The 22,755-nt window shown below is 43.3% G+C and overlaps 1 protein-coding gene across 4 annotated transcripts in view; it reads right to left on the reverse strand.

Annotated features, from left to right (window-relative positions):
- CRYL1 (crystallin lambda 1) overlaps nt 1-22,755 on the reverse strand; it is a 245,028-nt gene that overhangs the window by 35,186 nt on the left and 187,087 nt on the right. For all 4 annotated transcript variants that reach the window (XM_089685783.1, XM_089685785.1, XM_089685781.1 and 1 more), the window contains exon 7: nt 1,779-1,884. In XM_089685783.1, coding sequence (XP_089541909.1) covers nt 1,779-1,884 — 106 coding nt within the window. The remainder of the gene's footprint in view (nt 1-1,778; nt 1,885-22,755) is intronic.

A 22,755-nucleotide genomic window follows, 5' to 3' on the forward strand; every position in this document is an offset into this window, starting at 1 on the left:
GGCAGCAGGCTTGGGTATTGATCACCAGCCGTTTTTATTGGCCAGGCTGAGATGATGTCAGTAAAAAGTGCTATTAAAGTGCAAAACGGTGACTAAATGATGGATATAGTCCATATCGTGCTCAGAATCCAAGAGAGTCCTTTAAGAGCTCCAATCCCTGGATTCGTGGATGAGGTGATAAAAGTAAAAATTGCGCACTCACCAAATGCGCAATTCAAATGCGCATTCAAAGCTGATATTCCAAGGTCCTCATATGGATCTGGTCAGATCTGGTCATGGAAAGCCCTCTGTCACCTGGTAGTGTATTCCACACATAGAAGAAAAGGCCGCTCTGCAGATGTAAAGGACTCCCACTGAGAACACTCAACAGCACGCCCACGTGCTAACGCACCTCCTCAGGTAGATTACTCCGCCTCGGCAGTAACACGGTTCACAGATCACTGTTACTGCCGAGGCGGAGTAATCTACCTGAGGAGGTGCGTTAGCACGTGGGCGTGCTGTTGAGTGTTCTCAGTGGGAGTCCTTTACATCTGCAGAGCGGCCTTTTCTTCTATGTGTGGAATACACTACCAGGTGACAGAGGGCTTTCCATGACCAGATCTGACCAGATCCATATGAGGACCTTGGAATATCAGCTTTGAATGCGCATTTGAATTGCGCATTTGGTGAGTGCGCAATTTTTACTTTTATCACCTCATCCACGAATCCAGGGATTGGAGCTCTTAAAGGACTCTCTTGGATTCTGAGCACGATATGGACTATATCCATCATTTAGTCACCGTTTTGCACTTTAATAGCACTTTTTACTGATTTATATTTATATTTATCAAGTATATAAGTATATTTATTCATTTAGTTAGCGCTGCACCTCTCCCTTGTATGCATTTTTATTGAGAAGGTTCATATGGTACCTCTTTGGTGTTCAGCTGCTGTTTTCTTCTTCTTTTATTTTAATTTTTGTGATTTTATACTAGTTGTTTTAAGCGCTCACTTATTTTGAAAATTACTGAGATGATGTCACTTCTGTGCATATGCGGGAGTTCATTCAGCTCCGCATTGCCAAATTTGTACAATGAGCTGTGCATGCGCAGCTCACTGTACAGGGGTGGACAGGCAGGTAAGTAACTTTAATGCAGAATAGCCATGGCACATCTCTTCTGCATTAAAAGCCTGCCTGATCACCCATTTTTAATGTTTGCCATAAAATTTCACTTCAAAGTGGAGTTCTAGTCAGTTTTATGTTTATTAAAAGTTCAGCAGCTACAAAAACTGTGGCTGCTGACTTTTAATAAACACACACTTACCTGTCCCAGGCTCCAGCAATGTGCTCACCCACACCATCCCTTCTCTCCCTGGTGCCGGCATCACAACTGTGGTCACCAAACTGACAGCTTGCGCATGTGTGAGTGGTGCTGCGCATTTTAATTGGTCTGGCAGACTTCTGGGACCTGTTCCCAGGAGACTGCGAGAGAAAGGAGGGGGGCTGAACCTCCAGCTCACTGCACCGCGGCGAACTGAGCCCAAAGTGGGAGCAGCTACCTGTCAAAAACAGGTATCCGCTGCCCCCAAAAAAGGTGCCAAAATATGGCAGTGGAGGTGGGGGGGGGGGGGGGGAAGCAAGCAGAGCTTCCACTTTTGAGTGGACCTCAACTTTATTGATCATTTTGGGATCTGATTTTTTTTTCAGATCTGTGCCATAAGACCCTAATCTTTCCTATACGGCATGATTACATGTTATTAGAATTTATCCCATTGGAGTTGGGAGACGTTTTTCTCACCTTCTGCATTAAGATGTGCAGTTTCCAAAGGTCCAAGAAAAGCATATCTCATCCCAAGACCTTCAGACATAACGATGTCCACATCCCTTGGTGTTATCACTCCATCCTGTAAATGAAAAATTCAGAACAAAATCTGTAAAAGGTCTACATAAAACATTTCAGTTCAAATATTTCTTTATTCACGTTTTTCAAAGTACAGTAATACCTCAGTTTAAGAATGCCTTGGTTAAAGTAAATTTTGTTTTACAAATGAAAATCCACTGAAAATAATGCCTCGGTTTACAAATTATAGACAAATTTTTTTCACAATACGAAGTGTATATGTCAGTGCTGATTTTTAAATGCAATTGCTGGCTCTTTTTTTTTCTTCACTATAGCTCACAGAATTAGCTGTCACTGTCCCCAAAGTTAACGGAAATGTTGTTTCTTTTAAGAAACTGAAAAGAAACATTGTTTGCCGCCCCCCCCCCTTTCCTGACCTGCCAGGCTGCATGCTCTGAAAAGGGTCTGGTATGGATTTTGGGGAGGACCCCCACGCCATTTTGTTTTAAATTTTGGCATGGGAGTTCCCTTCAAAATCCATACCAGACACGAAGGGCTTGGTATGGATGGGAAGGGGGACACCACACAGTTTTTTCAATTATTTTTTAATTGCCGGCAATTCTTTTACATTCAGCTGTCAGTGGGGAACCCCGCTGACAGCTGAAACATTAACACATGGTTGTCACTACTAAAATGCTGCATGACTTGATAAAATAACTCATGCGGTATTTATTAGTGTTTACTTTTTTCTGATCTCCGGAACAGATTAATTGGTTTTCAATGCATTCCTATGGGAAACGGCGTTTCGGTTTAAGAATTTTTCGCTATAAGAAAAGTCCTGCAGAACAAATTAAACCGAGGTATTACTGTACTAGGAAATTAAAACAAATGTTACAAAGAGATCATCTCGAAATTCCATGTATAGAAGAAGTTTAGAACCATACTACACATATAATATGTAGAAATACAGCAAAGTGGAAGTGGAATGAATAGGAACGTTGCGATTTGAAAGGGGGCAAGAAATAGAGAAAGGGCTGGGAGAGGAAGAAATATAGCATAAATATACAGTACTGTAGGTGAGAATGAGATCTTGAGATTACAATGTTCATTATTTGGGTTGTGCATTGAGAAAAAGATATAAACCATTTCTAATTGTTTACACCACAGACAAATTTATAGTTGCAGCAATGTATACAAATCTGTTTTACCTACAGCTATTCTCTGCAAGCTTCCCTAAAAATCTGGAACAGAGCACAGATTAATCTACAGCTTCTGAAACCCATCCAGATCATGACTACCTCATGTGTAGTTAGCATTGGGAGGGGTGTAATTCTATTGCCAGATTGCAAAATTTCACACAGGCAAGCTGCATATGCTGCTTTTTGCCTGGCTGGTGACACTAAGTAAAGTGCATTGGTTTTGCATGCAAGTTGCATTCATTTTTTTCATTTTTAAGAAGTGAAAAGCTAATGACAAAATAGCTCAGATGCATATACCAAAAGCCAAAGTTATCCTATGTATACCTGTAGAGCTATATGTTCAAATTTAACAGCATACATTGTATTGTCGAAGTCCAAGCACAAAACCTTTAATTATATATACAGTATTTCCTAACAGCCACGAAAGATGTAAATCCACTTTGTGTATACCAAATGCCTTGTAAATCCAGACATTACCTTGCAAAAGTTGCAGTGATATCCTACCCATTACATGCTGCCTGCAAAAAAATACAGGGGGGTGGATACAAGCCCAGTCATCCTGCATAAGGAAACAGAACAGCAGAGATTGGTCCTTATTACAGGAAACTTCTGCTCAGAAAAGAAGTGAAGCAGTTCTCATCCTTAGAGCACAGACTTGGAAGAAAAGCACAAGGGAGACCATGATTTGAATAAAAATACTCCTTCCTCTTGTATTTAGACAATACTTGCTCAGCCCACATTCAGCTTTAAAGGATAAGTTCACCTTTTGGAACATGTTACCCTGATTTTTAGAGTAAAACATGAAACATGTTTCCGCTCCTGCAGCTCGCCCCCTGATCCCCCCTTTTCCTGTAACAGTGGGCTGGGGATTTTCTCCCTGTATATGTCACAATTTGAAAGAGCTGGGCCATGCAGAGGTCTGCCCACATGGCTACGTCATCCATTGACAGAGCTCCATGAATAAATAGTACCGATAGCCTTTGCAGCTGATGATTTATAGTTCTCAATTAACTGCGAGAGCCCTGGTGAACATCTTCGTAGTTCACAGATTCTTCCTGGACTGAAGTAACTGCCTGCCCGTATCGGAGGTACCAGCAGACAACTCCACTGACAGCCTGACATTGCACCCGCAATCTGCTCATCAGGGGTACAATGCTTTACAGGCTACTTAGAAGAAAAAAAACATAAGCTCATATTTTTTACCTGCAAAAAAAAATGTACATTTATAATTTTTGAAAAGGTAAACTTTAAGAATATTCTCTAATAGGCAATAAAATAAGATGTCTAGAAATTCTTCAGGCCAAGATTCAGGGTCCTATTATCATTTTCTTAGGGTTATGTCTATTTCTCATTGTATTTCAATCATTTTATTCAGTTTTATAGTACAAGTATACAAAAGCTCAAAGAAAAAACAAAGTTTACTATAAAAAGGCACTATTTCAGCACACTCGGTTTGATTTTGTACAAATTAGTTAAATCAGGCACTTCATGTTAGATATTGTCCCAATAAGGCAGTAGTTTAACAGGACAGGGGAGCAAAATATATATACTATATACAGGCGAAACTCGAAAAATTAGAATATTGTGCAAAAGTTAGTTTATTTCAGTAATGCAACTTAAATGGGTGAAACTAATATATGAGACTCATTACATGCAAAGCAAGATAGTTCAAGCCGTGATTTGTCATAATTGTGATGATTATGGCTTACAGCTCATGAAAACCCCAAAGGTGCAATATTCTAGGTTCAAAGTGTCCCACTCTAATCAGCTAATTAAGCCATAACACCTGCAAAGAGTTCCTGAGCCTTTAAATGGTCTCTCAGTCTGGTTCAGTAGGAATCACAATCATGGGAAAGACTGCTGACCTGACAGTTGTGCAGAAAACCATCACTTACACCCTCCATAAGGAGGGAAAGCCTCAAAAGGTAATTGCAAAAGAAGTTGGATGTTCCCAAAGTGCTGTACCAAAGCACATTAATAGAAAGTTAGGTGGAACGGAAAAGTGTGGAAGAAAAAAGTGCACAAGCAGCAGGGATGACCGCAGCCTGGAGAGGATTGTCAGGAAAAGGCCATTCAAAAGTGTTGGGGACTTTCACAAGGAGTGGACTGAGGCTGGAGCCAGTGCATCAAGAGCCACCACAAACAGACGGATCCTGGACATGGGCTTCAAATGTCATATTCCTCTTGTCAAGCCGGTCCTGAACAACAAACAACGTCAGAAGCGTCTTACCTGAGCTAAAGAAAAACAGACCTGGTCTGTTGCTCAGTGGTCCAAAGTCCTCTTTTCTGATGAGAGCAACTTTTGCATCTCATTTGGAAACCAAGGACCCAGAGTATGGAGGAAGAATGGAGAGGCACACACTGCAAGATGCTTGAAGTCCAGTGTAAAGTTTCCACAGTCTGTGTTGATTTGGGGAGCCATGTCATCTGCTGGTGTTGGTCCACTGTGCTTCATTAAGTCCAGGGTCAACGCAGCCGTCTACCAGGAGATTTTGGAGCACTTCATGCTTCCTTCCGCAGACTAGCTTTATGGGGATGCGGACTTCATTTTCCAGCAGGACTTGGCACCTTCCCACACTGCCAAAAGCACCAAAACGTGGTTCAATGACCGTGGGATTACTGTGCTTGATTGGCCAGCAAACTCGCCTGACCTGAATCTCAAAGAATCTATGGGGCATTGCCAAGAGAAAGATGAGAGACATGAGACCGAACAATGCAGAAGAGCTGAAGGCCGCAATTGAAGCATCCTGGTCTTCCATAACACCTCAGCAGTGCCACAGGCTGATAGCTTCCATGCCACGCTGCACTGAGGCAGTAATTGCTGCAAAAGGGGCCCAAACCAAGTACTGAGTACATATACATGCTTATACGTTTCAGAGGTCCGATATTGTTCTATGTACAATCCTTGTTTTATTGATTGCATGTAATATTCTAATTTTCTGAGATTGTGGATTTGGGGTGTTCATGAGCTGTAAGCCATAATTATCACAATTATGACAAATCACGGCTTGAACTATCTTGCTTTGCATATTAGTTTCACCTTTTAAGTTGCATTACTGAATTAAATGAGCTTTTGCACGATATTCTAATTTTTCGAGTTTCACCTGTATATATATATATATATATATATATATATATTTATATTGTGGGGTTAGCTCAGGTGGGGGATCTCCTTCCCTGGGACAAAGGTAGACCGCACAGCAGGCTTTCGTCAAAATCTGACTGGATGTCAGTTTTATTAAAAAGGTTTGCAAGAAATATCAAAATAAACAAAACATCAAAATAAACCCTTGCCATCCAGGCACTAACTAAACAGCAGATGATTCCTCTCTCAGAGGTGAAGGGCTTCTCCCTGTCACCAAAACAAAGTAACAGCAAACCTTTTCTTGTAGGTATCGTCCACACACACAGCTCTCTCAGAACACCTCTCTGAGTCCCAGGCCACGAGCAACTCCTTGCTCCAGCCCTGCCTTATTTATACCACCTGTTGGTGGTCATCAGTGGAGCCCAAACTCTGGTCCGGACCCACCTGCTTAACTGTGGCCCCGAAAACCCGGAGTGGACTCCACCTAAATGGTCAGGTATGAGCATATGCGAGGTGACACATAGCATCCCTCTATCACCTCGCCGTTCATCCTGTCACATATCCCCCCCCTCTGCTCAAGCCCCTGCGGCTGAGCAACTGTCCCAACCAGACAATGGACCCGGGAGAGGGCATCTACATTACTTTGCAGTTTCCCCGCTCTGTGTTCCACTGTGAATTTGAACACTTGTAGCGCGAGAAACCACCTTGTCACTCGACTGTTTTTCTCCTTATTATCACACATCCATTTGAGCGGGGCATGATCAGTAACCAACTTGAACGGTCTTCCTAACAGGTAATATTTCAGGGCCTCCAAGGCCCATTTGATAGAAAAACATTCCTTCTCCACAATGGCATAGTTTCTCTCATGTTTGTTGAGCTTTCTACTTAGGAAGACCACAGGGTGCTCCTCCCCATCTCTGATTTGGGACAGTACCGCACCTAGTCCCATGTCAGAGGCATCAGTCTGTACCACAAACTCTGTTGTGAAATCTGGAGTCACAAGCACAGGTTGAGCACAGAGAGCTTGTTTCAGCCTTTGAAATGCGGTCTCCACCTCAGGATTCCACTTAATCATGACTGACCCCCTACCTTTTGTCAGATCTGTCAGTGGGGCTGCAATGGTGGCAAAATTGGGGATAAACCGCCTGTAGTACCCCGTGATTCCAAGAAATGCCCGGACTTGTTTTTTATTTACAGGTTGGGGCCACTTTTGAATTGCCTCAATTTTATTGATCTGAGGCCTAATGAGACCTCGACCAATGATGTAGCCAAGATATTTGGCCTCCTCTAAGCCAATGGCACACTTTCTGAGGTTGGCGGTAAGACCTGCTTCCCGCAGCGAATCTACGACCGCTTGCAAGCGGGACAAATGAGATTCCCAGTCTGGACTGTGGATGACGACATCGTCCAAATAGGCAGCTGCATATTGGCGATGTGGTCTCAACGTCTTGTCCATCATCCTTTGGAATGATGCAGGAGCCCCATGCAAACCAAACGGCATCCGCTTATACTGAAAGGACCCCTCGGGGGTGGAGAATGCCGTCTTTTCTTTTGCAGCTTCCGTTAAAGGAATCTGCCAATAGCCTTTGGTCAGATCTAAGGTGGTTATGTACCGAGCCGTTCCCAACCTGTCAATGAGCTCATCCACCCGAGGCATCGGGTACGCATCAAACTTAGACACACTGTTCAGTTTCCTGAAATCATTACAGAAACGAATGGTTCCATCTGGTTTTGGGACCAACACTATGGGACTCGACCACTCACTGTGAGATTCCTCAATCACTCCCAACTCTAACATGTCATTTATTTCCTTTGCCACCGCTTCCCGCCTGGCCTCGGGTATTCTATAGGGCTTGACATTTATACGGACCCCGGGCTGGGTAACTATGTCATGCTGTATGACCGTCGTCAGTCCAGGTAGGGGGGAGAAGAAATCTCCATTTTTCCTCACAAACTCCTTAACATCATTTTGTTGGGCTACTGACAAGGTTTCCGTTATAGGTACCTGAGGGCCACGGGAATCACGTCCTTTTGGGGGCTTGGTACTGCCAACAAACTTTCCCTGTCTTTCCAAGGTTTTAAGAGATTAACATGATAGATTCGTTCGGGTTTCCTTTTTCCTGGCTGGTAAACTTTATAATTTACTTCCCCCACTTTCTCCCTAATTTCAAAGGGACCTTGCCACTTTGCGAGGAATTTACTTTCCACGGTGGGGACTAGCACCAGCACTCTATCCCCAGGGTTGAAGGTACGGATCCTGGCACCCCAGTTATAAACCCTTCTCTGGACCTCCTGGGCTTGCTCCATGTGTTCCCGAACAAGTGGCATGACAGCTGCGATTCTATCCTGCATCTGTGAGATATGCTCGATGACACTTCTATAGGGCGTGGACTCTGTCTCCCAGGTTTCTTTTGCAACATCTAGCAATCCCCTGGGATGTCTACCATACAGTAATTCAAAAGGTGAATATCCTGTAGATGCCTGAGGTACTTCCCGTATAGCAAACATGAGATATGGTAGCAAAAAATCCCAATTTCTCCCATCTTTGTCCACCACCTTTTTTAACATATTCTTAAGGGTCTTGTTAAACCTTTCCACAAGCCCATCGGTTTGCGGGTGGTAGACCGAGGTACGGAGATGGGAGATTTTGAACAATTTGCATAACTCTTTCATAACTCTAGACATAAATGGCGTGCCCTGATCCGTTAATATCTCCTTTGGAATACCTACACGACTAAACACCCGAACAAGCTCTTTGGCGATATTTTTAGCGAAGGTATTACGCAAGGGGATGGCTTCAGGATACCGGGTGGCATAGTCAAGTATAACCAGTATGTGCTGATGGCCCTGTGCAGACTTTACTACTGGACCCACTAGGTCCATGCCCACTCTTTCAAACGGTACTTCAATTATGGGTAGAGGTACTAGCGGACTGCGAAAATGGGGTGAGGGAGCAGAATATTGACATTCCGGGCATGATTCACAATGCGCTTTGATGTCTCCATGTAAGCCTGGCCAGAAGAATCTCTGGGTTATTCTCTCCTTTGTTTTCTCTACACCCAGGTGTCCACCCATTATATGCCCATGGGCTAAATCCAGTACCATCCGGCGAAAGGGTTTGGGGACCACTAACTGTTCTACCACCTCCTCCCCTTGCTTTACCACTTGATACAGCAAGTTATTGTTAAGAGCCATGTAGGGAAAAGACACCGCTACATCATTTTCAACTGGTTCCCCATCAATCATTTTAATGTTTTCACGGGCTCTATTAAGTGTGGAATCTTTCAGTTGTTCCGTACAAAAATCCTCTTTTCTGACCTCTAGGTCAGGCACCACATTCTGTCCACTCTCACTAGAGCCAGCGATCATCTCTTGTTGTATATCCTCAATGTCTGGGGTTGGATCCAACTCCTCCTGCTCCCCAGCCATTACAGAGAAAGGGAAAAGATCTACGCCTTTCTCGGACACACCCACAGTTTCCACTTCCACTCGGCAGTCAAAGGGGTCAGGAGTGAGTTCAGGAGTTTCCGGCGTTTCCCCAGCAGGGGGAGCTCGGTCTTCCTGACTCCCCTCCTTATCCCATAACTTCCAGAAATGGGGAAAATCTCTCCCCACTATGGCTTCATGAAGCAGAGAGGGCACCACCCCCACAGAATGGGTCACAGGGCCCCAGGGAGTACCAATCTCCACCAGAGCAGTCTGGTAATTACGTGTATCACCATGAATACAAATAACCCCAATCATGCTAGGGTGTAAGCTTGCAGGGTTTACCAAATCACCTTTAACTAAGGTCACAACACTACCCGAGTCTAGCAGAGCAGTTACTGGCTTTCCATCAATGGCAATCACACACATTTGCTTTTCCATGCGTTTCTGACATGCTGCAGTACATACCACCTGTGCAAACAGAGACATGCGGTTTCCTAAATAAGCATTTTCACATTGCATAGGTTCATCATTTAAAGGACAGTTTCCAGCAATATGAGCTAACGCATGACAAAGATAACAGATTATATGTTCAGTGCTTAGACCTCTAAATGGCTTTGGGGACCTTCCTGACCTATTTGGCCAGTCTCTAGGTCCTAAGCCTACAGTCTCATTATCTGACACAATAGTCTTATTTTTTTCTGAGCCTTTGGCCCATGGAACAGTCTTACCGGATCCTCCGGATAGTTTTCCACCCCTAGTGACCTTGGGGTACGGCCCAGGTGAATGAAGAAAGTCCTCAGCGGCTGCATATCTCTCCACCAGGTCCACCAGCTCGTTTGCAGATTTAGGGTCTCCACCGCCGACCCACTTCCTCAAAGTGGCAGGGAGTGCATGCAAATATTGGTCCATGACCACACGCTCCACAATCTGAGGGCCTGACAATACCTCTGGCTGGAGCCACTTTTTGGAGAGATGTATCAAATCGAACATCTGAGATCTGGGTGGTTTGTCAGCCCTAAAATGCCACTGATGCACCCGCTGAGCCCGGACTGCAATGGTGACACCCAGGCGTGCAAGGACCTCAGCCTTCAGTTTCTCATAGTCCTGGGCATCCCCTGGTTCCAGGTCATAATAGGCTTTTTGGGATTCACCTGTCAAAAATGGTGCAAGCAGTCCTGCCCATTGCTCCTTTTTCCATCCTTCCCGAACAGCAACCCTTTCAAAAGTTGTGAGATAGGCCTCCACATCATCCGCAGGTGTCATCTTCTGCAAAACATAGCTGACCCGCACCATTTTCTGCTCCACTGGCAGTGGATCTGCAGATTCCTTCTTTAATTCTAATAGGTGTTGGGCCACCTGCTTAAGGAGCTCTCGGTCTGCTTCTTGGGCCTCCGCAAACTGGCGATTTGTCTCCCGTTGTGCTGCATTGGCCTGCAGCAAGGCTCTTATTATTTCCTCCATCTTCCCACTTGCTCAGGAAGTGCCCGCATCCTCCACCATATGTGGGGTTAGCTCAGGTGGGGGATCTCCTTCCCTGGGACAAAGGTAGACCGCACAGCAGGCTTTCGTCAAAATCTGACTGGATGTCAGTTTTATTAAAAAGGTTTGCAAGAAATATCAAAATAAACAAATCATCAAAATAAACCCTTGCCATCCAGGCACTAACTAAACAGCAGATGATTCCTCTCTCAGAGGTGAAGGGCTTCTCCCTGTCACCAAAACAAAGTAACAGCAAACCTTTTCTTGTAGGTATCGTCCACACACACAGCTCTCTCAGAACACCTCTCTGAGTCCCAGGCCACGAGCAACTCCTTGCTCCAGCCCTGCCTTATTTATACCACCTGTTGGTGGTCATCAGTGGAGCCCAAACTTTGGTCCGGACCCACCTGCTTAACTGTGGCCCCGAAAACCCGGAGTGGACTCCACCTAAACGGTCAGGTATGAGCATATGCGAGGTGACACATAGCATCCCTCTATCACCTCGCCGTTCATCCTGTCACATAATATATATATATATATATATATATATACACACACACACACACACACACACACACATATACACACACATACTGCATACTGTAATTGGAACATCTGGTGCTCAGTTGCAGTGAGAATAATCTGATCAAATTAAACCCTATTTCACAAAGGGGCAGACTATTTTCAGTGAAATGAAAGCCCCCTTTAGCCTTATTCCAATAATATGATGGCCTTGAAAGAAACCAGCAGTTTATTAACTGTTTGAATGCACAGTATGATACATATACATCAAAGAACAAAGGAGAAAGAAGGAAAAAGAATAGAGTAAGAAAAGAGGTCCAAGACAATGTGGAGGGTGTTCCCAAGGCTTTGTTAGTCTACTGACATGTAACAAATCCAAGTATCCAACATCCTGTCCAATTTTCTTTGTTTTTGCGTTTTGTTTTGAGGGTGCATGTGAGTTTATCATTAACCATGATCCAGTTAATTTTGTGTTTTAAACAGTCTAGTGCCACTGTGGTCTGGTTCTACAATCTTGCAATAGCAATTCTTGCTGCCAGTATCATATAAGAGATTAGTTTTTTATCTCTTTGGAATTCCAGGAGTCATTTTTTGGAATAAAGAGAACTCAAGTGATCTTGGGACCTGTATGCCGGTCACCGATCAAATTAAATTAAAGATTCTCATCCCAAATCTGGAGACTTTGGGGCATTGCCACTAAATTTGGTACATGGTGCCTATTTGTCTGCCTTGTTTAAAGCAATGGGAGGATAGTGAGGGATGCATTTTCGCCACCCTGTTGGCACCAGGTACCATATCAATAAGGTTTCACAGTTCAATTCTATAAGGTTGGTATTAATAGAAAGTTTATTTCTTGTTAAAGGAAAAAGACTAGGTGCATACCGCTCTTGGTAGGCTAGCTGAATGTCTATCCTTCTGCTTTCTCCCTGGGTGCCAGTTTGGTCCGTAGCCGTCAATAGCATATAAAGGAATAAGACTATGTACAGCACTCCTGAAATAAACAAGTTAACTGCTGTTCCCTGCTTGGATCTGTGTTATTGTGTCTGATATGCTATATCATTAAATAAAGCACACAAAATTTCCTTTTCTTAATAGGTGTGCTGTACATTCTCTTTTTTATGCTGCAGGCCTTGAGGTGTACAGTAAATCTATATAGATGAATTTGAAAATGAACACTAAAAATATGTCTTGGTTGCTCCAACATGCAAATCAGTACCATTATGTAATTTTTTTTTTTTTTTTTAAGGTCACATCTGCGCCATCCCAGATATGCAACACTGTCAACATCCAACAAGAAAGTAATAATAAGAATTGGAAATGTTCATACTTCTGCCTTTCTGGCAGCAAAACAACGCACATATAACTATGGCTCTGATTGCATTCAGTGATAAGCAAGGTTGTTGCTCCATTCACACCCAACATATCCTTTTGCCATAGTGCCACATCACCACTCTCTCCATATTGGAAAGTTACAGGGCATTTATATAGAACTGAATTTTCACCACTGGAGCCCTAAGACACACAGCTTTTGGTGGCCCAATGTGTAAATAACCTTCTACGAGATTACTTTTTTACTGGTAAGAAAAAAAAAGTGGCAGGTATTCATACATGGAAAAGCCACCTCTTTGCCTCTGCTGCCTATAAAGAAAAGTCTACTCAGTCTAATGGTGAATTTTGGGCCTGCATCTCAACTATTTAGTGTTTGCTTAGACAGCTGGCAAATCTCACCATTTACCAGCACTAGCTCATTTACTTCAGCTGCACTTTCAATGACATCACCAGTACCAGTTGCCCAAACATTAAACATTTTACAGGCTGGTCCCTCTTCATGGAGGCTCAGATGATTATCAGTGGAAAGTCTTTCTATACTGACCCCCCCTGATCCCACCCAGCTCAACGTTCATCCCCCCTCCTTTCCCAGGATGGCCCATTGTACTGCTGGAGTCCTGCGCAGCATCACAGTGCGCCTGCCCCTGCAACATAACTTGATATGTTATACATTAATGTAAACATGTCATGTAAGCTGTGAACTTCAATATTTGGGCAGTTCCAATATTTGTAATTCTTCTAAGGTTTAACCTATGGGAGAGAGAATGAGGAAGTTTAGCGACAAGCTACAACTGGAAAAAACTGTGACTCATTCACTCACTGAAGGATGTGGAAATTATACAAACTCCAATTGGTGAGATCATACCTGTAAAAAAAGAATATCAACCAACTAAAAATCCCACTGTCTTCATTAATAAAAGGAAATATCACTAGAGCTGTATTCATGTGTATGTACAGGAACTATCCCCTAAACTCAACAAAGGGCAGCCACTGGATAAATGGTTTTTGTGGGCATTTTTAGTGAAGCTTGGCCTTTGCACATCAGGAAAGCGTGAGGTCCTAGTGCAGCGTTTCTAACAGGGGAGTCGTGGCAACCCAAGGTGTCACTTGAGGTCCTCAGGGGTGCTGTGGCATTGTGCTCAAAAAAGCGGTCAGATCTGACCAAACTCTGAATACCGAATGTCACAAGAGCACAGTGCAGTGCAAAGCGGTGGCAGGGGGGAGGCAGCTTTCTGAGCTCTCCGCCTCCCCCTACAGGACAGTACCTGGCTAGTACTGCCCATATCTGTGTGGATTGTAATAGAAGAAGGTAACATTAGGAATTACTCGCACCCTTGTGCGTCTTCTAAAGAGCAGCGCAATGGGAATGCACACAATTTTGCGCGCATTCCCCAATGTGCAGTAGTGCGTACCAAGCCTTAACTAGGGTGCCTCAAGAGTGAAAATAATTTTCAAGGGCGCCCCGACTGGATAAAGGTTGAGAAACACTGTCCTAGTGATACAGAGAAGGGTCACATTAGGACAGAAATATGACAGAGGGCGTAGCCAACTTAGTACTGACTCAGATGTCTAGTCACCTGCATATTTTAGGTCAAGATCAGGGAGACAGCATCTATAGCGTACTTTAAAAAAAAGTCAGCAACAGCAGCTCCAATTTAATACTTTTTAGTTATATACTGTTTGCTAATGTGATCAACGCTAAGCATACCTAATCAGTGGTATATTTAGGTTTTGTTCTGACAGCGTGAGGAAAGTGCAGCCGAGAACCGGCAGTTGCATTTCCCGGTGATCAGCATGTCATTGGACACGACTGATCACGTGGTAAAAGGAAGCTGTGATTGGCCTTTTACCACATCACGTGATCAGCTGTGTCTGTAGGACACAGCGATCATGGAGATTGCAGGGTGCACGCCTCCAGGGGCGTGCAAGAGAGCGTGTTCTGGGAGGACGTCATAGTTAATGTCACTAGTTAATATCGGTTATTGACTTGGAACAAGTGATTTTCATACTTATTCTGGGTCAGTTTCTTGTATCAAAGCTAGTAGTCAACATAACAAGCTAGGCCACTCTCGCAACCCCAATGCTTTTCTCATGACAGGTTTACTTTAAAGTGTAACTCCACTTTTGTTGAGAAACAACAAGCTTCCCCAGGTCTCTCCCTACTCATTGGCTGATACAGCAGCAGTAGCCATTGCCTCCTGCTATTGTCAATCACAGCCAGTGAGCCAATGAGGAGAGAGCAGGGGGTGTGCTCCGTGTGTGAATGGACACACAGAGGAGCTGCTCGGGAGCAAGCCTGCTTGGGTGCCCCCATAGCAAGCTGCTTGCTATGGGAACACTAGGCAGGAGGGAGGGGCCAGGGGAGCAAGCGAGTGACCCAAGAAGAGAAGAATCGGGGCTGCTCTTTGCAAAACCACTGCACAGAGCAGGTAAGCATAACATGTTTGTTTCTTTTAAACAAAAAAAACCCTGCATTTTATATAACTGTAATGCTTAGGTAGAATTTCACAAACAAAATTAAATGTCTGTTGTAGTGAATGCGTAAAATTTTACCTGCATTATAGTGCAGAAAGTCAGTGAGCCAATCACAAAGCAGGAAATTAGATTTCTATTTGTGTACAGAATGCCTCCAGGTTACCATGTTGCACTGTATTTTTTGACAGTTTTAGAAATTGAGGCTACATTCACACTAGCGTTGTGTGCAGGCGGCAGAAAGGCGTTTGGGAAGCGTTTTTTACCACTTCCCAAACGCCTCGGACAATTCAGCACATTGCAGCACATAGTGCTGTTCTAACGGGAGCATTAAAATGGACGCCTCTGGTTGAGTCAGGAGGCGTTGAAGTCTATGGTGCCGCTCCGCAAACGCCCGGCCGGCATTTGCGGTGTGGTTGCGACGCGGTGCGTTTGTGGGGCATTTTTGACGCCCGGCAAATGCCTAGCAACTGCCACTGAACCGCGCATTCGGCGTTTGCGGAGCATTTGCCGAGCGTTAAAAAAACGCTCCACAAACGCCGGACCAACGCTTGCCAAACGCTATAGGGGCGTTTGGCAAGAGTTGGTAAAACAGTCAAGTGTGAACGAGCCCTTACATAGGCTTCAGTTTGAAATAGAAAGATAATTGTAATTAAAGTTGAATTACAAAAGTATTTGTGTGGCAAATGATTTGCTATATTATGTTGTTTTAATGAAAACCGGTATTCCGCTTTAGTCTTCATTCACACCAGATCTGACTTTGAAATCGTGCGACTTCACTTGAATTTGCTCGATTTCAAAGTTGGAAGTCAGTGTGACTTGGAAGTCATCTGTACGACTTCATGCACATACAGTTGTGTTCAAAATAATAGCAGTCAGACATTACTAACCTGATCAATCACTGTTTTTGGTAGAAATGATATTTCTACATGGCAAATAATTTACTAGCAGGTGTAGTAGAGTAATAGAAATCCAACAGACCCAACAGTCATGACATGCATGCTGCTGATTCTGTGTAATTGAATCACTAATTGAAAGAGGCATGTTCAAAATAATAGCAGTGTGGAGTTCTATTAGGTCATTCATTCTTTGAAAAACAGGTGGCAATTATTGCCCTTTTTTAACCAATTCAATACCGGGCAATTTTACACCTTCCTACCCAGGCCATTTTTCAGGTTTCAGCGCTCTCACACTTTGAATGACAATTGCGCGGTCATACAACACTGTACCCAAACTAAAATGTTATCATTTTCTTCACACAACTAGAGCTTTCTTTTGGTGGTATTTAATCATCGCCAGGGTTTTTATTTGTTTCTATTATAAAAGTTTGCAAATAAATAATTGTTCTTCATAAATTTAGGCCGAGATGTATTCTGCTACATGTCTTTGGTGAAAATAACCCAAATTAGGATGTATTTTTTAGTTTGTAGGAAAGTTATAGAGCTCACAAACTATGGTATAGATCTGAATATTGATCAATCCTGAAGTACTGACAGCCAATCTAATTTCTTGAGGTCCAAGAATGTCAGAATAGTACAGATATCCCCCAAATGACCCCTTTTTGCAGAGTAGACAGTCCGACGTACTTCATAAGAGGCATGGCAAGTTTTTTGAAATTGTATTTTTTTTGTCATAATTTTTCGGAAAATGAAAAAATAAAAAAAATTATTTTCACTATTTTTTTTTACATACTGTCACCAGTGCAGTACAGCGTAATCATATAACTGACATGGTGGTGATCAGGGACACTGACTGGTGACAGTGTGAAAAAAAAAAAAAAATATTTTTTTATTATTTTAAATTTTTTATTACATTTGTTTTCTTTTTATTAAGATTTTGTTTTCATATTTCACTATGTCCAAAGTAGTACAATGTTATCATAGTAACATTGTACTACTTTGGGGAAGTGATCAGTATTTTTTTTTTTTTTCTTTTTACACAATTTTGCTTATAGCAAAGAATTACTTTGCCATAAGCAAGCATTTACCTGAATGAAATCGATTCATTCAGGTTTTTTTTTTTTTTTTTTGTACTTAGCTGTGATTTGGCCACAGCTAATCACATGACATGTGCATCTGATTTAGCTGTGACCATTCACACCTAGACAATAGTATACAATGGATGGCATGAATGAAGCCATCCATTGTATAAAACGGTCATGTGACCTGCTGCGATTGGTCAATGCAGGTCACATGGTACCGGCAACGGGGCCGATACTCAGATCTGTCATCGGCCGTGTCCGAGGTACACGGCCGGTGACAGATTGCGTCGCTACGCGGCTCTGCAAGGCCGCGAACTGCGCATGTGCGGGAGTACGCCAAATGGCGGCCTCCCGGAAAGCTAGTGCATTTTTCCAGACTCCATATGGCTATTGGCCGGGCATCAAATGGTTAAGAAAGGAAGGTAGCAAATGTTGTACATGCTGGTTACAGTGCATTTCGCTCTGAAATTCTGAAGAAAATGGGTCGTTCCAGACATTGTTCAGAAGAACAGCGTACCTTAATTAAAAAGTTGATTGGAGAGGGGAAAACATATAAAGAAGTGCAGAAAATGATTGGCTGCTCAGCTAAAATGATCACAAATGCTTTAAAATGGTAACCAAAACCTGAAAGACGTGGAAGAAAGTGAAAAACTACCATTCGAATGGATAGAATAGCCAAAATGGCAAGGACTCAGCCAACAATCAGCTCCAGGAAGATCAAAGAAGGTCTAAAGTTACCTGTGAGTACTGTTACAATTAGAAGACGCCTATGTGAAGCCAAGCTATCTGCAAGTAGCCCCCCCAAAGTCCCACTGTTGAAAAAAAGACATGTGCTGAAGAGGTTACAATTTGTCAAAGAGCACATTGACTGGCCTAAAGAGAAAAGGCGCAACATTTTGTGGACTGATGAAAGTAAGATGGTTTTTTTTTGGGTCTAGTGGCCAGAGACAGTTTGTCAGATGACCCCCAAACACTGAATTCAAGCCACAGTACACTGTGAAGACAGTGAAGCATGGTTGCGCTAGCATCATGATATGGGGATGTTTCTCATACTACAGTGTTGGGCCTATTTATCGCACACCAGGGATCATGGATCAGTTTGAATACATAAGAATACTTGAAGAGGTCATGCTGCCTTATGCTGAAGAGGAAATGCCCTTGAAATGGGTGTTCCAACAAGACAACGACCCCAAACACACCGGTAAACGTGCAACATCTTGGTTCCAGACCACAAGATTGACGTTATGGAGTGGCCAGCCCAATCCCCGGATCTTAATCCAATAGAAAACTTGTGGGGTGACACCAAAAATGCAGTTTCTGAGGCAAAACCAAGAAATAGAGAAGAACTGTGGAATGTAGTCCAATCATCCTGGGCTGGAATACCTGTTCACAGGTGCCAGAAGTTGGTTGACTCCATGCAACACAGATGTACAGCAGTTCTCAGAAACAGTGCTTATACAACTAAATATTCATTAAGTGATTCAAAGGAAAGAAAAATGTTCAAACATTTTTCAGTTTATATAGTGAATGTTTGAGTTTGTAAAGAATACAAAACACTGCTATTTTTTTGAACAGTCTAATATTCACTTTTCTTCAATTTTTTTTAGAGGAACAACACAAATTTGATATATTTTTCTTCATGTTTTGATTTGGAATAGAATGTGTAGTGTTCCCAATGCATTTGTGTGTATGGAAATAAAAGCTATTAGAAGGATTTTGAGCTTTATTCACTTTTTCAACACACTGCTATTATTTTGAACACAAACTCTGGACTCTGACTAGTGTGACCCGAGACTTAATGTAGAGAATGTTAATACCAATGGGAAACCTTGTTTCTGTGTGTAGCTTGCAAATATACAGGGGTTTGACAAAAAAAAAAAATGGAAACACTTCATGATTTGCAGGTGTGAATTTAATGACATATTCCACGTTGAAAGCAGAAGTGATGTAACAGTTCATTTGCTGTGTCGCAAAGTGCAGTATCAAAGGTTATGATGGCATATATTATTATTATTATACAGGATTTATATAGCACCAACAGTTTGCTCAGCGCTTTACAATATAATGGGAGACAATACAGCAACAATACAGTTCAATACAAGAGGGTTAGGATGGCCTTGCTCCTTGGAGCTTACAATCTAAGAGGGAGGGTACAAAAGGTAGTAACTGTGGGGGATGGACTGGTAGGAGGAGTAGAAGATTTCATTATTAGCTGAGGGCAGGATAGGCTTCCCTGAAGAGATAGGTTTTCAGAGATCACCTAAAAGTGAGCAGAGTAGGCGATAGTCTGATAAATTGGGGTAGAGCATTGCAGAGGATGGGGGAAGCTCTGGCGAAGTCCTGGAGACGAGCATGGGAGAAGAACACAAGGGAGCTAGAGAGCAGGAGGTCGTGCGAGGACCGGAGAGTACAGTTTGGGTGATATTTGGAGCCAAGATTGGGGATATAATTTGGGGCAGAGTTATAAATGGCTTTATATGTTATTGTTAATGTTTTGAATTTTATCCGTTGGGCAATGGGAAGCCAGTGGAGGGATTGGCAGAGAGGGGTGGCAGATACAGAACAGTTAGTAAGGTGGATGAGTCTGGCAGCTGCATTCATGATAGACTGAAGAGGGGATAGCCTGCGATGAGGTAGGCAAATAAGGAGGGAGTTACAATAGTCAAGGCGAGAGATAACCAGGGAGTGAATAAGTTGCTTAGTAGTTTCTGAGGTTAAGAACAGGCGTATCTTGGAGATGTTGCGGAGGTGAAGCCTACAAGATTTGGACAGCGATTGGATTTGGGGCTGGAAGGACAGATGGGAGTCTAGGATTACACCTAGTACCCTGGCAAGAGAGGAGGAACTGATGGTTGTTGTTAGACATCAGGGGAGGGGGCACGGGCTGGAGGGAATACTAAGAGCTCACTTTTGGAAAGATTGTGTTTGAGGAAGTGGAGTGACATCCATGCCGAAATGTCACTTAGTAGGTTAGTAATGGGAGAAGATACTGAAGGGGTGAGGTTAGGAGTAGAAAGATAGCTTTGTGTGTCATCAGATAGAGATGGTACTTAAATCCATGGGAGTTTATAAAGTGACCAAGGGAGGAGGTGTAGATGGAGAAGAGTAGGGGTCCAAGGACAGAACCTTGAGGGACCCCTACAGAACGAGGGCGTGGAGAGGGGGAGCCAGAGTTATAGGTAACACTGAAGGAGCACTGCAATAGGTAGGAGGAGAACCCGGAGAGAGCAGAGTCATGGAGGCCAAGAGAGTGGAGTTTTTTGAGAATGGGATGGTCAACAATATCAAAAACCACAGAGAGGTCAAGTAGTAAGAGTACGGAGTAGTGGTCATTGGTTTTAGCAGTTACAGTGAGGAACAGAAGTATTTGAACACCCTGCGATTTTGCAAGTTCTCCCACTTAGAAATCATGGAGGGGTCTGAAATTCACTTTGTAGGTGCATTCCCACTCTGAGAGACAGAATTAAAAAAAAAATTCAGGAAATCACATTGTATGATTTTTAAAGAATCTATTTGTCTTGCACTGCTGAACACCTGAGAAAATCAGTTTTTGAACACCTGAGAAAATCAGTGTTAATATTTGGTACAGAAACCTTTGTTTACAATTACAGAGTCAAATGTTTTCTGTAGTTCTTGACCAGGTTTGCACACACTGCAACAGGGATTTTGGCCCACTCCTCCACACAGATCTCCTCTAGATCTGACAGGTTTCGGGGCTGTTGCTGAGCAACACGGAGTTTCAGCTCCCTCCAAAGATATTCTAGATATGGCTAGGCCACTCCAGAACCTTGATATGCTTCTTACGGAGCCATTCCTTGGTTATCCTGGCTGTGTGCTTCAGGTCATTGTCATGCTGGAAGACCCAGCCACGACCCATCTTCAATGCTCTGACTGAGGAAAGGAGGTTGTTGCTCAAAATCTCACAATACATGGCCCCATTCATCCTCTGCTTAGTACAGTGCAGTCGCCCTGTCCCCTTCTCAGAAGAGCACCCCCAAAGCATGATGTTACCACACCTATGCTTCACAGTAGGGATGGTGTTCTTGGGATGCAACTCAAACACGACAAGTGAAGTTTAGACCAAAAAGTTCTACTTTGGTCTCATCTGACCACATGACTTTCTCACATGCCTCCTCTGGATCATCCAGATGGTCATTGGCAAACTTCAGACGGGCCTGGACATGTGATGACTTGAGCAGGGGAACATTCCGTGCAATGCATGATTTGAAACCATAACGGCGTAGTGTTCTACCGACAGTGACCTTTGAAACTGTGGTCCCAGCTCTCTTCATGTCATTGACCAGTTCCTCCCTTATAGTTCTGGGCTGATTCCTCACCTTTCTTATCATCAGTGATACCCCACGAGGTGAGATCTTACATGGAGCCCCAGTCCGAGGGAGACGGACAATCTTTAGCCTCTTCCATTTCCTAACAATTTCTCCAACAGTTGATCTATTTTCACCAAGCTGCTTGGCAATTGCCCCGTAGCCCTTTCCAGCCTTGTGGAGGTCCACAATTTTGTCTCTGATGTCTTTTGACAGCTCTTTCGTCTTGCCCATGGTAGTAGTTTGCGTCTGACTGTGGGGTGGACAGGTGTCTTTAAAGAGCTCATACAGGTGCTACTAAGTTAGATTAATGAGTGGAGTAGAGGTGGACTTTTTAAAGGCACAGTAACAGGTCTTTGAGAGCCAGAATTCTTGCTGTTTCTTAGGTGTTCAAATACTTATGTTCAGCAATGCAAGACAAAAAAATTCTTTAAAAATCATACAATGCGATTTCCTGAATTTTTTTTTAAATTCTGTCTCTCAGAGTGGGAATGCACCTACAATGTGAATTTCAGACCCCTCCATGATTTCTAAGTGGGAGAACTTGCAAAATCACAGGGTGTTCAAATACTTCTGTTCCTCACTGTAGTAAATCATTAGTGAGTTTTAGTAGGGCAGTTTCAGTGGAGTGTAGTGAGTGAAAGCCAGACTGTAAAGGGTCAAAAAGATTGTTGTCAGTGAGGTAGGAGCTTAGGCGATTGTAGACTAAGCATTCTAAGAGTTTAGAGGTAAATGGGAGCAGGGAGAAGGGTCTTAAGTTGTTCAGGTTGGTGGGGTCCAGGAAGGGCTTTTTAAGCATGGGAGTAATGTGTGCATGCTCTAGAGGGGAGGGCAAGGCACCATTAGAGAGGGAGAGATTGAAGATGTGAGTGAGGGAGCATAGGATGGAAGAAGAGGGTGACCATACTAGTTGTGAGGGGACAAGAACCAGTGGGCAGGTAGTGAGAGGGCCTTCTGAGAAAACCTTAGTGACCTCTTCGGTAGTAGCAAGGTCAAAAGAGGAAAGTGTTGAGGGAGGTTTAGTATAAGGTATGCTAAGTGGGATGGATGTCTGTGCAGTGCAGATGCCCCTACGAATTGCATCAATCTTGTTTTTGAAATCTCGTAAGCAGTG

The sequence above is a fragment of the Staurois parvus genome, unplaced genomic scaffold (assembly GCF_062004578.1).
Source record: "Staurois parvus isolate SC_StPar_1 unplaced genomic scaffold, SC_StPar_1.0 ptg000387l, whole genome shotgun sequence".
Taxonomy (NCBI): domain Eukaryota; kingdom Metazoa; phylum Chordata; class Amphibia; order Anura; family Ranidae; genus Staurois; species Staurois parvus.